General features: G+C 37.6%; 2 protein-coding genes across 3 annotated transcripts; one reads left to right on the top strand and one right to left on the bottom strand.

Moving 5' to 3' along the window:
• Positions 1-32: 32 nt before the first annotated feature.
• xndc1 (xrcc1 N-terminal domain containing 1) lies at positions 33-6,076 on the bottom strand. 2 transcript variants are annotated; one of them, XM_051878004.1, is made up of 9 exons: positions 5,912-6,076; positions 5,185-5,326; positions 4,938-5,093; positions 3,031-3,203; positions 2,822-2,904; positions 2,572-2,732; positions 2,419-2,485; positions 1,358-1,542; positions 33-1,239 (listed from the first exon to the last, which is right to left on the bottom strand). In XM_051878004.1, exons 1-9 carry the CDS (start codon positions 5,954-5,956, stop codon positions 989-991), a joined length of 1,263 nt encoding a protein of 420 aa, XP_051733964.1. In that variant the 5' UTR covers positions 5,957-6,076; the 3' UTR covers positions 33-988. The 2 variants fall into 2 exon arrangements, with proteins under 2 accessions (XP_051733964.1, XP_051733965.1); XM_051878005.1 differs by lacking the exon at positions 5,912-6,076 and having other exon boundaries at positions 4,938-5,067.
• A 2,710-nt stretch (positions 6,077-8,786) lies between these two features.
• tnfsf10l3 (tumor necrosis factor (ligand) superfamily, member 10 like 3) lies at positions 8,787-17,748 on the top strand. Its single transcript, XM_051878012.1, has 6 exons — positions 8,787-8,919; positions 9,036-9,326; positions 13,915-14,064; positions 16,158-16,194; positions 16,370-16,462; positions 16,736-17,748. Exons 2-6 carry the CDS (start codon positions 9,312-9,314, stop codon positions 17,191-17,193), a joined length of 753 nt encoding a protein of 250 aa, XP_051733972.1. The 5' UTR covers positions 8,787-8,919; positions 9,036-9,311; the 3' UTR covers positions 17,194-17,748.
• The last annotated feature ends 185 nt before the right edge of the window (positions 17,749-17,933 follow it).

The raw sequence follows: 17,933 nt of genomic DNA, 5'->3' as shown, positions 1-17,933 counted from the left end.
CTATTTGAAAATTAATTAGATAAATTACTGTAACATAATTCTTTCTTTTCTTTTATTATAAAGTAAGTGTTCACATATCCACTACCAATTAAATGTTTGGGGTCAGTAAGGTTTTTTTTTTTTTTTTGGTAACACTTTACAATAAGGTTCATTAGTTAACATGAACTAATAATGAACTGCACTTATACAGCATTTAATAATCTTTGTTAATGTTAATTTCAACATTTACTAATACATTATTAAAATCAAGAGTTGTATTTGTTAACATTAGTTTCTTGAGCAGTAGATCAGCATATTATAATGATTTTTGAAGGATCATGTGACACTGAAGACTCTGGTAATGATGCAGAAAATTCAGCTGAAAACAAAAAAATTACATTAATTCTATTAATATTGCTTCTTTTTTGATGTATTTTGATCAAATAAATGCAGCCTTGATGAGTATAAGACACTTCCTTTAAAAATTTAAACATCTTACCGACCACAAACTTTTCAAAAGTAGTGTATGAATATATAGATATCATTTTTAATCCAAAAAAATGTGTTTATTTTGTTGTTGAGAAAGTGAGAAAAATGACAGGGCAAATTCTTAAAAAATCTAAATGACATATTTTACAATTTTGAGAATATATTGATAATTAAAATCAATGGTTTCATATAACATTCTAATAATGTTATAATAATGTAATGTCTAATAATTGATACCACAAATACAGTGAATGCCAGATATGACATATTTACAGTCAAACATGTTTGCCAGTCAAATGTCCCCATGACATACAATATAAACATGATGACCATTGTTATAATTGTCTCCATAAAAATAAAAATACAGTCTTTTTAGGGAAGAATGCATATTTTCCAAAATTCATAAGCCAGTAGGACACACAATGTTTACTGGCCAATGCCAGAGAAACCATGAGAATACCTGATTTCTATTTGCATGTTGCTATTTTGAAAAGGTTTCCGAGACCACAATGCTCTTCTCTCAGTTCAGCCAAACAGTGCTTGGCTCGATTGTGTCGCCACAGTTGCTGGCGTGCTGCTGGATACAGTCTGGGGGGAATCGGATGGAGCAAAGAGGACATGGAACCATATGCTCATCTGTGCCAGAGCCTAAAACAGAAGAGCTGTGCCGTGAGCTCATGACCTCTGTTTCTCTGACTCCCATGAGCTCCGCTGGATCACAATCCAGGCAGGTGGAAGCATGGAACGGCAGGTAATCAGGACTGAAGGATTCTACAAGGACAAAAAGCAAAAGAGAGCTTGTGAGCAGTACATTATGAGCCAAAATGGGCTGCCGATCGATTCACTTGCAAAATTCCTCTCCAAAGGTGCATGTACACAATCACATCACCTCCACAAAGAGGACATCTGGTCTCAGGTGAGCTCTGTAGATCCTGGTGGGCAGATTCCTGTGTGTCCAATGGGCTCTGACTGTGTCTGCTGACACTTTTGGGTGGGCTTGTTGAGGTGGGTTCATGTGCGGATGCTGCAGGTCTGGATCTCTTCAGTGGAGTGCGACGGTTTATGAGGTTCTGCCTGAATAACCACCATGAAAAACAGAATGTATGGGTCTATACAAATTATAAACAGAATGAAGAATATATTCAACAGGGTTCAGAGAGTTGAAAAGTATATGTTACATTTTTCTCATTTAAGAAATTTTCCTTACAAATGAATATTATATAATCAGCATAACAATATGATTGAAACTATCTTTATGTATTTTGCTTTAATGACAGCTGCATTAGAGATGCATAACCTCCATAAATTTGTGTAAAACCTGATGAACATGTTTTCCATCATGATAAATATAATACACAATAAATATGAAACATAATAAAAATTTAACAAATGTTTTATGTTTTTTTAAAATCCTAACTGTGAAAACTAGTGAAATATTACAATTTAAAATAACTGTTTTCAATTTTAATATATTTTAAAATGTAATTGATTCCTGTGATGGCAAAGCTGATTTTTCAGCATCATAACTCCAGTCTTCAGTGTCACATGATCCTTCAGAAATCATTCTAATATGCTGAAACATTTCTTATTATTATCAATGTGAAAAACAGTTGTGCTGCTTCATATTTTTGTGGAAACCGTGAAACTTTTTTTCAGGATTCTTTGATGTTCAAAAGAACAACATTTATTCAAATTCAAAATCTTTTGTAACATTATAAATGTATTTAATGTCACTTTTGATCAATTTAATGCATCTGTGCTGAATAAAATTAAAAAAAAAAAAACAAAAACAAAAAAACTGTAAAAGTCAAAATGTGCTTTTTTTGGTATCTGACCAGGGCTGCATTTCCCAAAATCATTGTGAGCTAAGTTGATTGTAGAGACCATTGGTGGCTTAAACTTTCATTGCTTTTGGGAAACGCAGCCCAGTACTTTTTTCTCAGTGCATACCGTGCCTTAGACTTCCTCCTTTGCTCTTGAGGGGTTCTCATTTGGTCACTGGAAGTCCTAAATTCACCTGATTGTAGAAACAACATTTATGTGATCCACTGAAAGAATTATTTATTTTTGCTTTGTCGGCATGGTGGCCAAATAATAACTTGCCTGGTGGGGTTTTCATATTATCGCCTTGCTGAGGTGTTGTGCTGGATGTGGTACTGCACGGGGATGTTGACAAAGACCGTCTGTTAGAGTGGGCGGCTATGACCATGCGCTCTGCCCGGCTCAAACTCCCAGCATTCCTTTGGGCATCTGAGGAGTCATCCCTGTCAGAGAGAGTACAGAGTGCCTTCTGACAACCATGCAACTACACATCTAGTTTTGAAATGAAGTGTAAGAAACTTAATTCACACACCCTGTGATTCGGCCAAAAAACGTGTTTTGGATAGCTGGGCTGGAAAGCCACTCCATCACAGATGTCATCTTCTCTGGCGTGCGCTGTGAAACACAATTCATAACAATTGAACCCAATTGTAATGGCTGCTGTGCCACTGGATATATGGTATAAGAAAATGCACATTTGTTTTAAACACAAGGTGATAAAACCTTTATGAAACCTCTCACCAGATTTTCAACAGCAACATCTTCATGTTGCGCTGAGGCATCTTCAGCCTCGCCTTCCGTGGTGCGGATGCGCAGAAAGGACAGACCAAACTGTGACCGTTTGTTGAAAGGTTGAGTGCAGGTGACTCGCAGTCTGTCCCAGCTCTCCTCTGCTGCCTCAGGGAGAAAATCAGCTGGACATGGAGACATTTAAGACATTATCTTAGTCTTTCAGTGTCAATGAACACAATTAAGTCTTATGCATTTGCATACAGTTCACAGATTTAACCCTCTGGTGGTCTTCAGTCATTTTAGACTGAACAATTTTATGTTCTGAATTTTTTACTTAATCGGAATGGTATGAAACTTGGTGACTTATGTGGTACTTGCTATATGAAAACAAAAGAAAATTGTGGACATTGATAGAAAGGGCAAAATGGTCTTAAAGGATTAGTTCACTTCTGAATTAAAATTTCCTGATAATTTACTCAGCAAATTAGTGGATTTCACGGGTTGAGATCAACGGGTTTATTCCCAGCCAAGGAATAAGGGTCTCATCTAAGTATTTTACATTTTTTTAAGAAAATGGCCAATGGTTTTGCTAGATAAGACCCTTATTCCTCAGATGAGATCGTGTAGAGCCCTTTGAAACTGCATAGAAACTGCAATTTGGACCTTCAACCCGTTGATCTCCGCTGAAATCCACTATATGGAGAAAAATCCTGAAATGTTTTCCTCGAAAACCTTAATTTCTTTTCAACCGAAGAGACAAAGACATAAACATCTTAGATGACATGGGGGTGAGTAAATTATTAGGAAATTTTAATTCTGAAGTGAACTAATCCTTTAAAGTCACCAAGAATTCAAAATTAACCACTTTTTTAAGTAATATTGCAGTATTTATTATAAATGATTTCTCTGTGCACATAATTATTTTTTAAATTCATGTGCCCTCAAAATCTTTAATCAGAATAGCTTCCCCTCCTTTTTGCAGCATCATCTCTTCTCTGATGATGCGTTTACTAGCGTGAGGGCGGGACAACCTGTCACTCACATGACATCACAGCAATAGCAAACCACAACCATCCAATCAATTCCTGATGGACAAAATCAAGTCCCACCCTTACAGTTTTTCTTGTTTAAGAAGCCATTTCACTCAAAATCACAAATCGTAACTTCCATTTCATGCCAAATATAAAAAAAGTCACACTTGTGAACTTCACAATCAAAAATGCAATAAAAAATAAATGGAAAATACAAAAATACAGAGCAATTTCTTGGGATACAAACTACAAATCGGCCACAATGAAGTAGTCTCTGATAATGTTTTAACATATATCCAAATGTAAAACCTCATAAAAGTAAGTAATTATGTACTAATTAATTAGTCACTCCTTGTACTCCAACTTGCGCTCTTCTAGTTCTTGTACTCTTCAGCGGCTCTCAATATAAATAAAATATATCAAAAAAGCACAATATAAATCAAATGTATTATTACTATTATTATTATTATTATTATTAAAATACTATTATAATCAACTAAGGGATACATTTCATTATGATTCCCATCAGATGGCACCAATCTGCCTTCAATGCTTTGGATTTTAAATACTTTTGCTCTACTTTTAACTTAAATGCTGTATTAATTAAAAATAATAATAAATATTATTGTTAAATTTGTATTATTTTATTTATAGATATAAATGGTGCATAATTTAGAGATGAATATGTACCTAGTACCATAAAACCTGCTGAAAATAGAAAATATTAAAGAAAAAATATTATGGAAACGTACCGTTCGTTTTAAAATGTTACGCTTATTGTCTTCGTTCTGTTTTGACCACTGAGGATCACAAGTGTGACACGTAAGTGAGAAATACCAAAAGGTTGAGTTTGTAGCAGAAACTAGGGATTTGAAGTCATTTTACCTTTTTTAAACATGCGCACATTTTGGCGGCCAGTGCCCTGTTTCGAGTCTGCTGGACTCATGAGGGTTGCAGTGGGCAGCAGGGTGACATACGGATGGTCTAATGACCACGAGGAGCGGCCAACATCGACCTGAATGAATGCAGAGCCACAGTTGCCTTTACAAACAAACATAAAAAGAAGACCATGAACATTAATATGTCAAGAATACATATCAGATTATAGTGTAAGATTTTATGTTAAACACACCAACATCAATGAATCCTATAGTAGATACTCGCTCCATCTGTAATTCCACCCTGAGCACTCCACTGCGGTCCTGGATGCTGCACAACCAAGCCCTGCCGCTGTCACTGCCATCACACAGATTATCCACGCCATTCTTACTATCCTGCAATTCAGTCGTGTAAGAGAGGACGTTATTACAGATAATATTTTACTAACTTTCAGTACTCACATTATTACATACTTAATTACATACATAACAATTAACATTACTGGTTACACTTTATTTTAAGGTGTCTTTGTTACACAGTAAATACACATGTTTGTACTAAGTAATATTAAGTAACTACATGTACTTACTATAGGGTTAGGATTAGGGTTTGGTTTGGTTTGGTTTAGGGTTAGTTGCATGTAATTCATGCAAAATTTATCGTTATAACATGTAACATATGTAACAATGACACTAAAATAAAGTGTTACCCAATTAGTTAATAACATGCTAACCATCATATAAGCACATTCAAGGAGTTAGAAATAAAATAACTTTGATTCATATGTATTTTTTTTGTATCTCTGTATTATCAATATACAGAGGCGGGGTTAGTTTATATGAAACATTATTTGAACGTATATGAACTCTTCATCATTACGTAATATTGTTCATGAAAGTTATTATGAAATGTTAAATATTACAAGTACTTATTAATTGCTATTCATTGCCGTATACATTAAGTTTCGACCAGACATTTACCTGTGATGTAAACGAGACGATATGCTTTATTTTGATGGGAGCCATCGCAAAACAACCATTCAACGTGACAGCGTACGTATTGCGTCATCACGTATTCATTTTTCCCGCCTGAACGCAAATAACCCCGCCCACTGCGTCGCCTCATCCGGTTCAGCCAAAAAAATCAGACGATGCCCTCTCGTGGTCTTTATATAGCCTGTATTTTTAATTATTTGAATTATATATAGATTGAAAATCAATTTAATCAACAGATTTATCACGAAGAATATTTTTATTCAAGACCTAGACTGTACAGTTTGTTATGAAAACTACAGTCAAAATCATTTTCTGAAAAGAAAAAAAAAAAACCTCATTATTATGAATATTCTATTTAGAGGTAATAAGGGTGTATAAACTCATAACGTTATATGTCGTGTTTGTCCACTTAGGCCTAGAGTTATTCATATTTCCAGTTCTTACTCCATTCCAGTACGTTAAACTCATCCCGGCTGTTCTGTAAGCTGGTGTGCAGAATTCCCCCAGTTGTCCTGTGGAAAAGACAGCTGCAGACATATATCTGCCCCTTACAAGGGGAATTATGCGGTGCTTGGTGCACATTAAAAACAGGCTACTTTAAACCCTAGCAGGACAAACCATTAAGTCAGTTTACTAACAATGAGGGGGGGAAATCTTTCCTTTTTTTTCATGAAGAATTGTTCATGTTAAAAATATGTTCACTATATGATAAAATATCTGCACCTGATTACATGTATATCCTGAGTGAAACCAAAACCTGAAAAACGTGATGGGATTTAGTTGACCGTTGCATTGAGTGGGAAATCAAATAGATAATTCCGACCATTTGCAAATGAGTTCGAAGACTTTCCCTTCTCCAGCTGTTGTCAGCCACTCCTGTAAAGTATGTGGGTGTGGGGAATCAGGGGGCCGCTGTAACTGCACTCCAGTAATCTAAACATCTGTCTTCCATCCTCGTCATCTACATGCCATCATCCTGCACGAACAGGAAATCCAATAAACACTATCCATGCATGAATTTTCCCTCTAGGTTGATTTAGAAAAGTCTTTAAGCACATAAGCTTATTGGGATGGTATAGTTTGGCAGTGAACTACATGAACAGAAAAGACAGGAAACAACTGGTAAACAAACCATGAGTCTTGGTGAAAGTTGCTATAAATTCCAGTTATTAAGCTGAAATGCTTGGAAAAATGACTATACTGAAGTCTATATTTATTTTTTATTCATATTCCATTGAATTAATTAGCATTGATTTGTGCCTAAATTCTTAGAAATAAAAACATGTTGCAAGAATGTCCCTTTATTAACAGTTTTAGTTAAAGATAAGACAAAACAGGCTGACCACATATTTGAAAAGCAGATTTGTTGTGCGAGATAGCAGTGTGTATAATCTCTCCTTTGCAATAACAGTTGTTAGATTCATCTACCATACAAAATACAGCAAAACACACTTAGAACAAAAACAACTGCATGCTAAAAAAAATATAATAAATAAATAGTTTAAAATTTATTTTTAAAATTGATGTGATGTAACCATAAAGTATTAATTCTTGTACTTTGAAAAATAATGGGTCTATAATTACATAGTTTTCGAACATATTTTTCAAAGTAGGCTATTTTTTTAATTGAATATGATGAATATTCATAAATATATATATGAAATTTGACATATTTGCGCAACAAAGTGTACTTGGTATATACTATGTAAATTTGTGAAACTACTATCCTATTTTGTACTGCTACTTACATATTTTTTATTAGGCTACCATAGTAATTAGTAACAATTAGCAACAAATATAATATGTGGAAGCTTAAATGTATGCTATATGTGCATTGCTGGTAGATACTAACAAATTGTAGTCCATTACTGATTCCAAATTGCAAAAATTGTAGTTAGTAATATAATCCATTACATTACATATTTTTGGTAATATAATCAGACTACTTTTTGACCTAACTTGTTTATCACATTGAACTGAATAGAATAATATTGTACCATATTGATATAAAAAAACAAAGAGAAAGAAAATATATTGCATTCTTTGTTATCAAGTGAAGTGGTGGGTTTGTGTAAGAAAAATATTAATATTTACAACTTTAAAAACTCAAATAACTAGCTGCCGGCAGACAGCCATACGCACGTCGACTTGCGCCAAAAGAGTAACCCCTGACGCGATGTAGGAGTAGCATAAGCTTTGACGCCTCTCGCAGTTTAAACAAATATGGCTGGGCAACAAACTCAAGCTCCTCTTCTCTTATATAGAATTACTCCGACATTTCTCTTTAACAATTCTCGTTTTAGACTTCTAATTTTTGACCGGTGTTTTGTTTTGCTCTCTCCTCTGCGCCTCCGCGTTCGTCAATACGTCATGCGTCGAGTTCACTCTTTCGCCGTAAACTGATGTGTACGTCCGTCTGTCGGAAGCTAGATTTTTTAGTTTTTAAAGTTTTAAATGTGGATATTTTTCCTACACAAACGCATCGCTTTGCTTCAGAAGGCCTTTATTAAACCCCCGGAGACGTGTGGATCTTTTATGATGGATGGTTTTACTTTTTTGAGCTTCAAAATCTTATTCTCTATTTACTGGCATTATAAAGCTTGGAAGAGCCAGTTCTGTATTCTTCTGAAAGAAAAACATCATATACACCTAGATGGCTTGAGGGTGAGTAAATAATGGAGTAATTTTCATTTTTGGGTGAACTAACCCTTTAATTTTTGGAATCTGGTTACGTAATCCAGATTACATTACTACTCAGCACTTTGTATGTGCTACCATGTTTTATTATTGACATAATTATTATTATTTTATTGCATCCTCTACATAGCGTGTGTACTGCAGATGTAACAGGTAGCCTACTAATAATGGGAGGCACGAGGCGGTGTCAAATGAAAACCGAGAGGGCAGGATGGAGAGCGGATGAAATTGCCAGTCTATTGTCGAACGCTTTCAGTTGTTATTCCGCACATCAGCGTGTTTTTACAGCTACATCGGTAACTTATTGTCGCTAAAACTCGCAGGATTTACCGGAATCTCATTTTGCCACTGAAATGATATTCTTATCATTCAAACCTATTTGTCTCCTTGGACGTCTTGTCTGTGTTGGTAGGTAAAATCAAACTTCTTTAGTTAGCCACAGAGATGGACATGGACTCTGCAGCCCCTCCTCAGCGCGTGCTAGAGTCATTCGACAGGAATGCCGCGGCATCCGAAGGCAACTCCGAATATTTACAATCTGTAAGTAGCGAATCGAGCTCATTCATCATGGTTCAGCCCAAAAATCGAAGTATCGAAGTGCCCGTCCAGGTTGTGGGTGACGACGGTTGTTGTTATCGTGATTGTCCTTCAAGTTGCCTCGACCACAGGACTCTTCATATACTTGAACATGTCAATGGCACAGGTAAAACTGCATGCAACAAAAATTATTATTATTATTAACAGATTTATGGAACAGTTTATTCACTGTCTGTATCACTTTAAACTTTTTATTTTCTGTAAAACCATTCTACATGTAGGCTAATGTTTTTACATTGCATAGGCAAATCATAATGGAGATAATATGGAAATGGCATTAAAGCTCTTTCATACCCTGCAGGCTGACATGCTGTCATCTTGGTATCAAGTTTACAAGTTTTCATTGTGTCAGCACTGGTTTTTCTTTGACTATAGTCATGGGATGGGTAGGCTATTACTGCATTAATTTAGCTGCCACAAGAATTAGGTCATGGGTCTTTGTTAAAATGCATTCTGATAAAAAGATTCAGTCAATGCATTTTGCACATAGAATGACTGAATTCTTTGCTAAAGCTTGTATTGTAATCATCTCATGCTTTCAAACACCTCTAAAAGAGCTCTTTGGATGGTGTCCTTTGTATTCTGACACCTTCTTTATGTATTATGTGGGAAAGTTGTCAAACTCTACTGTGACTAACTAGACTTACTATGTCCTGTGAGTGAAGTTGCATAATGCACTGAATATTAATGATTTTATGTGTTATTAATACTGTTTCAGCAATTTTTTTCTTCCATTGGCTGCTGAAACAATCAAATGTGTCCTTTTAATATTTACGTTTTTAAGTCTTCATTAAAAATAACCGATAACATTATCATCTCTGTATCTCTTCAAAAAGTATTAATAAAATTATTGGTAAAGGACTTTAAAACAAGGCTGAAAGTGGTCTAGGAAACTCCCCTAAAAGATAAACAAAGATTTGGGCTCTCGACCGACATACATACGAATTTTAATTGAATCAGAGGAATGCTGTCAGATTTAATTAGCATATTAATTAGTTTGAAATCCTCTGCTTTATGAGAGCTCAAGGTCAGTGGTTTTGAGTGGGAGGGTTTTGCAGTTTGGGCCACATGTGATGAGTTAGACACAATACACAATGGGCCCTGAAAACAATAATCTGAAACTGAAAAAAACTGTGAAAAAAAAGTCAAATGCAGCCTTAGTAAACTTCTAACATCTGTACACCATAGTCTAGTCTTGTATGTTTTTCTAGTGACAAATTTATTTATAGGCATCTAGAAAGCTCTTAATTTTTTTTTCTTATCATATAAACTGGTCTCTGTCTAAATAGTTTTCCATTGTGGAACTTGTTTGTTTGGCCCCCAAAGTCCTCTGCTTTTTTAGTATGTGTAGCTATAGCACAAGTATGTAGAGCACAGCTTATCGTAACTAGAAAAGGCAATTTTCTATTATTAATAATTTCCTCATATTATTTTGTCATTTCAACCCCTCCTAAGCGTTCACTAACTTTCCTGAAGTAGTAACAATAAAATTATGCACTTTTTTGCACTTTCAGGTTTATTTATTTTAGTTTATGTACATTTCTCTGTTTCACCATCATCAATAAGCAAATACACAAGTTTTTGGAAATTTATTTCAGTAAAAATCCATATGTCTATAAGTTGAGACATGAAGTGAATATGGGAATTTATCATATATTGGGGCCAGACAAAAATAACATGGCTTCATGTCATGTCAGGTCAAAATAATGTTATGACAGTTAAGGCCAGTAGATGGCTAAAGTGTTTTATGCAGCTTCCTGCTGTGAAAGAATCAGAAGAATGAAAGAAAGAGATGTTTTACAGACTCACTCCTTTTCTGTTAGTGTTTGTTCAACACTGTGGCAAATATAAAGATTTTATTCAACACATTTTTTAAAATGCTTTGTGTTAGGGTCTTTCCCATTTCCTATGGTCGGTTAATTTTGACTGCAAACTGCCAAGGTGGGACTTTTTTCACCACTGAATGAAGTTCAGTTTTTTGGTTGTTTAGATAACATATCTAAAAATTTCCCTTTCGAAGAACTTAGACACTGCGTCATGGTGTTGATGCTATGGGAACACTCCACATGAGCTAGTGTCTGAAGCATGTGTACATACATGCTAATTTCCGATTGCTACGGCAGTCGGATGACGTCACAGGTGCATTAACAATCTATAAAAGGCCTCCTGGACAACATGTCATCAGCTCTTTTGTCTTCGGGAAGCCTCTTTGTCTGTGTGTGTGTGAAATTTAAACCTGCATGTCTGTCTGTTTGTTTTGTTAAATGTGAAAGCAAAGATGGTTAGTGGGTTTAGAAAATGTGTCATGCCCTGTCCAAACCTGTTGTGGCAAGCAGGGTGGGGCCGAGAGCCATGGGAACCGGCCTTCAGTTTCTCACAGAGGAGCTCCTGGAGTATAAAAGGAGAAGCGACGGCAGTGAAGGACATGAGTGGACCAGGCCTGGACTAAAACAAAACACACTTATGTTGGGTTTTGTTTAAGTGGCAGTCTTTCATGAGGGGCTGCCGCTTTACTTTCATTTGGTTGTTTGTTTAATTTTGTTAAATAAAGTTATGTAGAATGTTTGCCAGGTTCCTGCCTCCTTCTTCCCTGAACACAGACCTTTAACATTGTTACATTGGTGCCAAAAACACGGAAAGCACTGCCCAGTGGCTGCCTGAGGCGGTGGTGCTGGAACGATTAATCAACAGGTGGGATGGAGAGCTCGCTGCCATGCTCCTGGGTTGAGGAGGGGTGTCTGCCATCCGTAAGGGGATGGAGGAGTTGCTGCTGTTCACCGGAGGCCAGACCCACTGCCGTCCGCCACGATGGGGAGGGAGCAGGCAGACCAAAGGGAACGGGGAGCTCGCTGCCAGACGCCCGTAAACAGAGGAGCCATCACTGTCCACCAGGAGGCAGAGTATCGAGCCGTCCACTGAGAAGTGTCCAGTACCATCGCTTGGCACCATAAGTGAGGGTCTCTCGGCTGGTTGAGGACAGAGCGGCAGTGTGTCTGGGAACCAGACCGAGAATTTTTTTCTCTCTCGTCTCTGTCTCTCATCATCTTTCAGTCTCCTTTTCTCTTGCCTCATCTCTGTCCTTACCCCCAGGTGCTGCGGCCTCCGTGAGTGGCGGCGGGTGGGGGGGGGGGGGGGGGGGGGGGGTTGGGGGGATGTTTGGGGGTTAGGGTTAGGGGGTGAGTAGAGAACAGTCTCGAGGGTGCTCTTGGCCTGCGAGGGGAGATGGGGGTATGTGGCAAGAAGGGCGAGGGCGAGAGCCATGGGAATGGAGCGAGGCCAGTGGCGTGATTGATCGAGTTTCTCACGGAAGAACTCCGGGAGGATAAAAGGAGGAACAACAACAGTGAAGGATGACATAGGACCAGGCCTGGACTATTTATGTTGTGTTTTGTTTTATTTTAAGTCGCAGTCGTCCGTGAGGGGCTGCCGCCTTACTTTCTTTTTGTTGTTTGTTTATTTTTTGGTTAATAAAGTTATGTTGAACGTTCATCATTTCCAGGCCTCCTTCTTCTCTGAACACAGACGTTATTACACCTGGGTGCTTCCCTTGTAGCATGTAAATGGGCTGTTACAGAAGAGGAGAGTGGACAATACTGCCACTCGCGTCCCATCTATCACCCTTTCTATGTATTTAGAGTAGAGAGGAAGCGTCAATGTGCTTTTGTGCATTTGTAAGAAAAATAGGCCTACCGGTGGGCGAGACCACAAACTGCAAGTATAACATCAAGCAAAGCACCCGTTTCTCATAATTCATATCCTGTGCAATGAATCCCGTGATTGTAATTCGCTTCAGCCTTTTTTTAAACTTTATGAAAGATTATTTTATGGAAGGTTCAAGTGGTGTGTGTGCGAGGAAATGGAAACAAGCAGAACGGGTGTTTCTGACGGTGCACCATAGCACACGCAGCGTCATCGCACATCTGTGGTTAAAAACTAAGCTCAGAATCGATTCTGAAATTCTCAGAATCAATCCAGAATCATTGGAGAGAGAATCACGATGCATCAAATTTTTTTTTCTCCCACCCCTAGTGGACATAGCCGCCATTAGCGACCCACTCTCTGTCCTCCCCTCCAGTACTTTTCTGGAGGTGTATATGCATCTAGCGTTCCCTTGCTAGAACTGTGAAGAATAGGCAACCATCGGCCTATGAGGGCCACTTAGTAGAGAATGGTTTGTAGAAGCTACAGCGGCCCACTCTCTCAGCTGCCAATCAGAAACAAGTATGTATGCGCATGTGCTTCATAGACTGGAGCGTTCCCATAGCATCAACATCATGATGCAGTGTCTCGTTTCCCTTCTCAGGGAATCAGGTTACATAACATTTTGAACCACTCAGATTGAGGAAACCATTTTTTTTTATTAAAAAAAAGGCTTAGCTAAGGGTTAAGATGATCTGGTTAAACTGATTTAGTTGTTTTATCTTTCTACAATTGCACAAAAAACTGAAACATTATTATAATAAAAAATTAAACATTAAACATCATACCTAGTGTGCATATACTGTTTTGGCTGGAATTATTTAACTGCACATTGTAAAGCTAAATATAGTACTGTAAAGCTAAATTAATATTTGAGTTATGAAAGTTTTGTAATGTATTCATGAGAAATAAAGCTTTTTAGGATGTTTCATCACATGAGGAGACATTAAATGTTTTTAAGTGGATTGGTGAATTGAGATCTGTGTTGTCAACAGGCTCGGACAGAAGGTGTGGTGGAGGAGCTGAGGTGTCTTGGTCTTCTGAATGCTATGGAGAAAGAACAGGATGTACCTGATGACCTGGTTCAGCTCTTTGGGGAGCCATGCATTAAACTAGCTGAGGGACTCAAAGCCTACATCTCCAAGGTAAAGAGATGCTGCATTTCTTTATAAAACATGCTAAGAAATGCAGAGGTTCTTAGTTAAAATAATCCAACATAAGATATATTTCTCCCATACTTTTGATTTGAAACTTTTGCAAAGCTTGGAAACAGGCAGTATAATTATTTTAGACATGAAAGCACATTAAGTTAAACATGCAAGTGCATCAAAAGCATGCTCTGCTTATCACAGATGTCTACTGTAGTAATGGGAATTAGTCTATTTATGGCATTTGGACCATTTGGACTCTTTAGATATTCACAAGACCAGTGGGAGAGTAGCTGCAGAAAACCACAAGACCCTGGGAACCCATAACACAAAAACATTCAGCATTGATCTTTTCCTTCCTCTTAAAACTAAAGGCACCCACATACTACATGAAAATCGGGCCAAATTTGGGCTTTATCTTGATGGTTCTACAGATAATCTTATCAGATTTTCCTGTGGTGTGATGTGTGTTAAGAGTGTTTGAATCTGCTCAGAAGAACATCAGATTGAAAACCAATCTCAAATCGTAAATATACAATATGTTGAGTATTTACGATCAGCAATCCTATTGTGTAGGGGCAATCCCGAGGACAAACGCACACACTCTGTCGACTGTGACGTGGAACGAAACGATACCCAATTAGAAACCGGGCTGACAAAGGACTGAAGCATAACAATCTCCATGACTTCAAACCTTTCTTTCTTTCTTTTTTTCCTGTGAATTTTCTGAAAAAAGCAGCCCAAACACTATTATCGCCACTGCTTCTTGCCCACCGTCTGCCATGTTGATTTACTAAAGTCATGTTTGACTGCAAGAGATTTTGCGAGATTTCCCGTGTTCCAGGACTCTGGTTGTTTGTGAATGGAATCTGTTAGCGTGTGGTATGCTGTTTTGGTCACATCGTGGCACTCCACACACTATAGGAACAAACCTATTAAATCTATGATTTTTATCATCATGTTTGTGGTCTTTCACATTTTGAAAATCTGATATGATTAAAAAAATCTTTTAGTGTGGGCCAACCTTAAGTTATTTAAAACAGATTTCTGGTCACTTACAGTATAAGCGATTTACAATCAACTAAGTTTTTTTTTTTAAAGGTGCTCGCAGTCCTATTTACTTAAAAAATTTAAGACATTAAAAGTATGTTTGAAAAAGATAAGACTCCAGTCATATCAGTAACCTAATGAAAGGTGTTTTATTTAACAAAGAATGGGTCCCTTCATGGGGGCGGCCATATTGAGATCATATGACTAGTCGAATACTACTTACTTTATCTCAGTAAAGTTTTATTGGGCACTATAGCTCACTGTATAAATCAATCATGGCTGATTGTGAATAGCGCATTGTACAATAGCTGATCATTTTTAATTGTGCATAACCATTAGGCATCAATGTGAGTCCATGATGACTGCCATATCGGCTAGCGCCCTTTAAGAGCTTAATTCTGAGAGAATGACACAAAGCGTGGTACATAATTTGGGGGTTACATAAAAGGGTTAGTTCACCCAAAAATGAAATTTCTGTCATTTATTACTCACCCTCATGTCGTTCTACACCCATAAGACCTTCGTTCATCTTCGGAACACAAATTATGAAATTTTTGATGAAATTCAAGAGCTTTCTGGCCTCCGATAGACTGCAACGTTATTACTATTGTGACTATTTTAATGAAGTCTTTACTACCTTTGTCAGCCTTGAAAGTGGTAATAACATTGCAGTCTATCAGAAGCCAGAAAGCTCACAGATTTCGACATGAGGGTGAGTAATTAATGAAAGAATTTTCATTTTTGGGTGAACTAACCCTTTAAAAGTTTGATTTGGCTTATTGTACTCAGAAAATGTGCTCCAAATAAATGAAACATAATAAAGCTTGTTCTCTCTCATCTGTGGAATTAGTTATTTTTCCATTCTGGTGATCCAGAAAAGAGCTTGGATTGTCTTTCTGACACAGACTTGAATGTGGAAAATGTTTTAGTTAAGTTTTTATGTGTAACACTTTTTTCAACCAAATCAGGAGTATGCACTTCAGTGGCAGAAATTTCAGTATAAACATGACTTTTTTATGCAAATTTTTGCTCTCTTTTAGGTCACAGAAAACATAATCTCAAAACACACCTTTCAAGGTAACATGAAACCACAGGAATTCAAGTGTTTTCATCAATTGCAGAAAATCTCTCTACTGTTGCCTGAACTAATCTTTCAAAATTCTGCAATCTATATTTTTTAAAATGACTTTACATGAGTTGTTTGGTTGCTTTGTCGACTCGTTCACTCTTTGTTCTTTACTGTGTTTTTTAGAAAGAGTAGCTATCCCTCCACGTACAAAGTTACTCACCACTGGCACCACACGGCCGTCAGCTCATCTTACTCTCAGAGACAGTGGACTGCAGGGTGAGTTTGCCAGCATGTTTGGGTGTGTATATTACAGAGGCCTTAACTTAGGTCAGCAAAACAAAAAAAATCTGTCGTCCTTCTTGGAAACACTACCAATAGGAATTCAGTAACATAACAAAACATTTCTGAGTCTTTACTGAACAGATATCTTACATAAAAACAGAAAAAAAATGTTCAACAAATGCTTTGTGGTCACAAACAAATTTCAGCAGAAGCAGGAATGAGCAATGTTTCTGTACACTGAGAGGATTTTATTCTTTACTATACCAGGTACAACATCCTTAACCCCCCAGACCGATCTTCACCAGTCCTGTCGCCATCCTGTTCGTTCCTGGGGGAATCAGAGTTTTGGCTCCCACCTGCACAACATGACCGTGTCCAACGGCCGCCTGCGTATTCCTCGTGCAGGCCGCTACTACCTGTACGCTCAAGTCTACTTCCGTTACCTCACCCTCTCCATTGACAATTACCACTCTGGTTCAGTCAGCCACCAGGTGGTGCAGTGTGTCTACAAGAAGACTGCCTATGCTCGCCCTATTCAGCTCCTGAAGGGTGTGGGCACCAAATGTTGGTCTCCAGACAGCGAGAACGCCCTTCACTCCATCTACCAGGGCGGCCTGTTTGAACTTCGTGCGGGTGATGAGATCTTCATCTCTGTGTCCTCTCCCACAGCTGTGTATGCAGAAGACTCCTCCAGCTACTTCGGGGCCTTCCTGTTTGACCTCTGAGGGACGCAGTTGGGGCTTGTGGTCTCATTCCAAGGGAAAGGAAATTGCTCCTGTCTGAGGGCCCCACATGAGAACCATGAAGAGAGGGAAGCACAGATACTCCACCATCTGATGGGTTTAAAAAAAGCCCTTTAATGACCAAACTCTTATTTTTCAGAAAACCATCTTGTTATTGTGGTCTGAGATGAGGAGGACTATTTAACCTTCATTGGCTGAATTTTATATGGACATTTAGGCTTCAGCAGCTAGAGTGATGACCTCTGGACTCCCATCTGAATTGAAAGATCATGAGCAAATCTGTGAGGGCTTTGTGAAGACAAACCTGACATTTAATGCTTGGAAGACCTGAAAATGATGACAATGACCGTCACTATTTAACCACAATAAAAAAAGCCGAAATAATTCCTTAAAATTAAGACTTTTACCTTCAACAAATGCACAAAACTTTGTGCAAGCTGCTGCTAAATGTACATGCAAAACATGCCAGATTGATAGTCTTCTCCTTTTTATGTTTTTTTTTTCTTTTTTCTTTTTAATAAATGTTTATATTGTTCATTCTTTCCGAAAAGGAATATGACCATTCATGGATGAGAAGTCTCGATTTAAATTAAGTTGGTTTGTTGCACTCAGCACTAAGCCATACTGTATTATGAGTCAAGCATGTGTCATTCAGTTATGTCTGAAGTAAGTCTAGCAAATAATCCAGAGCCAGCATGGGGTAAAATTAAGAGCAAGACGTC

The sequence above is a fragment of the Ctenopharyngodon idella genome, chromosome 21 (assembly GCF_019924925.1).
Source record: "Ctenopharyngodon idella isolate HZGC_01 chromosome 21, HZGC01, whole genome shotgun sequence".
NCBI classification, from domain to species: Eukaryota; Metazoa; Chordata; class Actinopteri; order Cypriniformes; family Xenocyprididae; genus Ctenopharyngodon; species Ctenopharyngodon idella.
This window is presented reverse-complemented; position numbering and strand designations above follow the sequence as displayed.

Coding starts and splice junctions, on each gene's coding strand:
- xndc1 (XM_051878004.1), bottom strand. CDS start 5,956: ATGGCTCCCATCAAAATAAAGCATATCGTCTCGTTTACATCACAG. Junction 3,204..4,937: donor TGTGCGCATGTTTAAAAAAG/GTAAAATGACTT, acceptor CTCCATGTCCAG/CTGATTTTCTCCCTGAGGCA. Junction 2,905..3,030: donor ATGTTGCTGTTGAAAATCTG/GTGAGAGGTTTC, acceptor TGTGTTTCACAG/CGCACGCCAGAGAAGATGAC.
- tnfsf10l3 (XM_051878012.1), top strand. Junction 14,065..16,157: donor TCAAAGCCTACATCTCCAAG/GTAAAGAGATGC, acceptor GCTCTCTTTTAG/GTCACAGAAAACATAATCTC. Junction 16,195..16,369: donor CTCAAAACACACCTTTCAAG/GTAACATGAAAC, acceptor TGTGTTTTTTAG/AAAGAGTAGCTATCCCTCCA.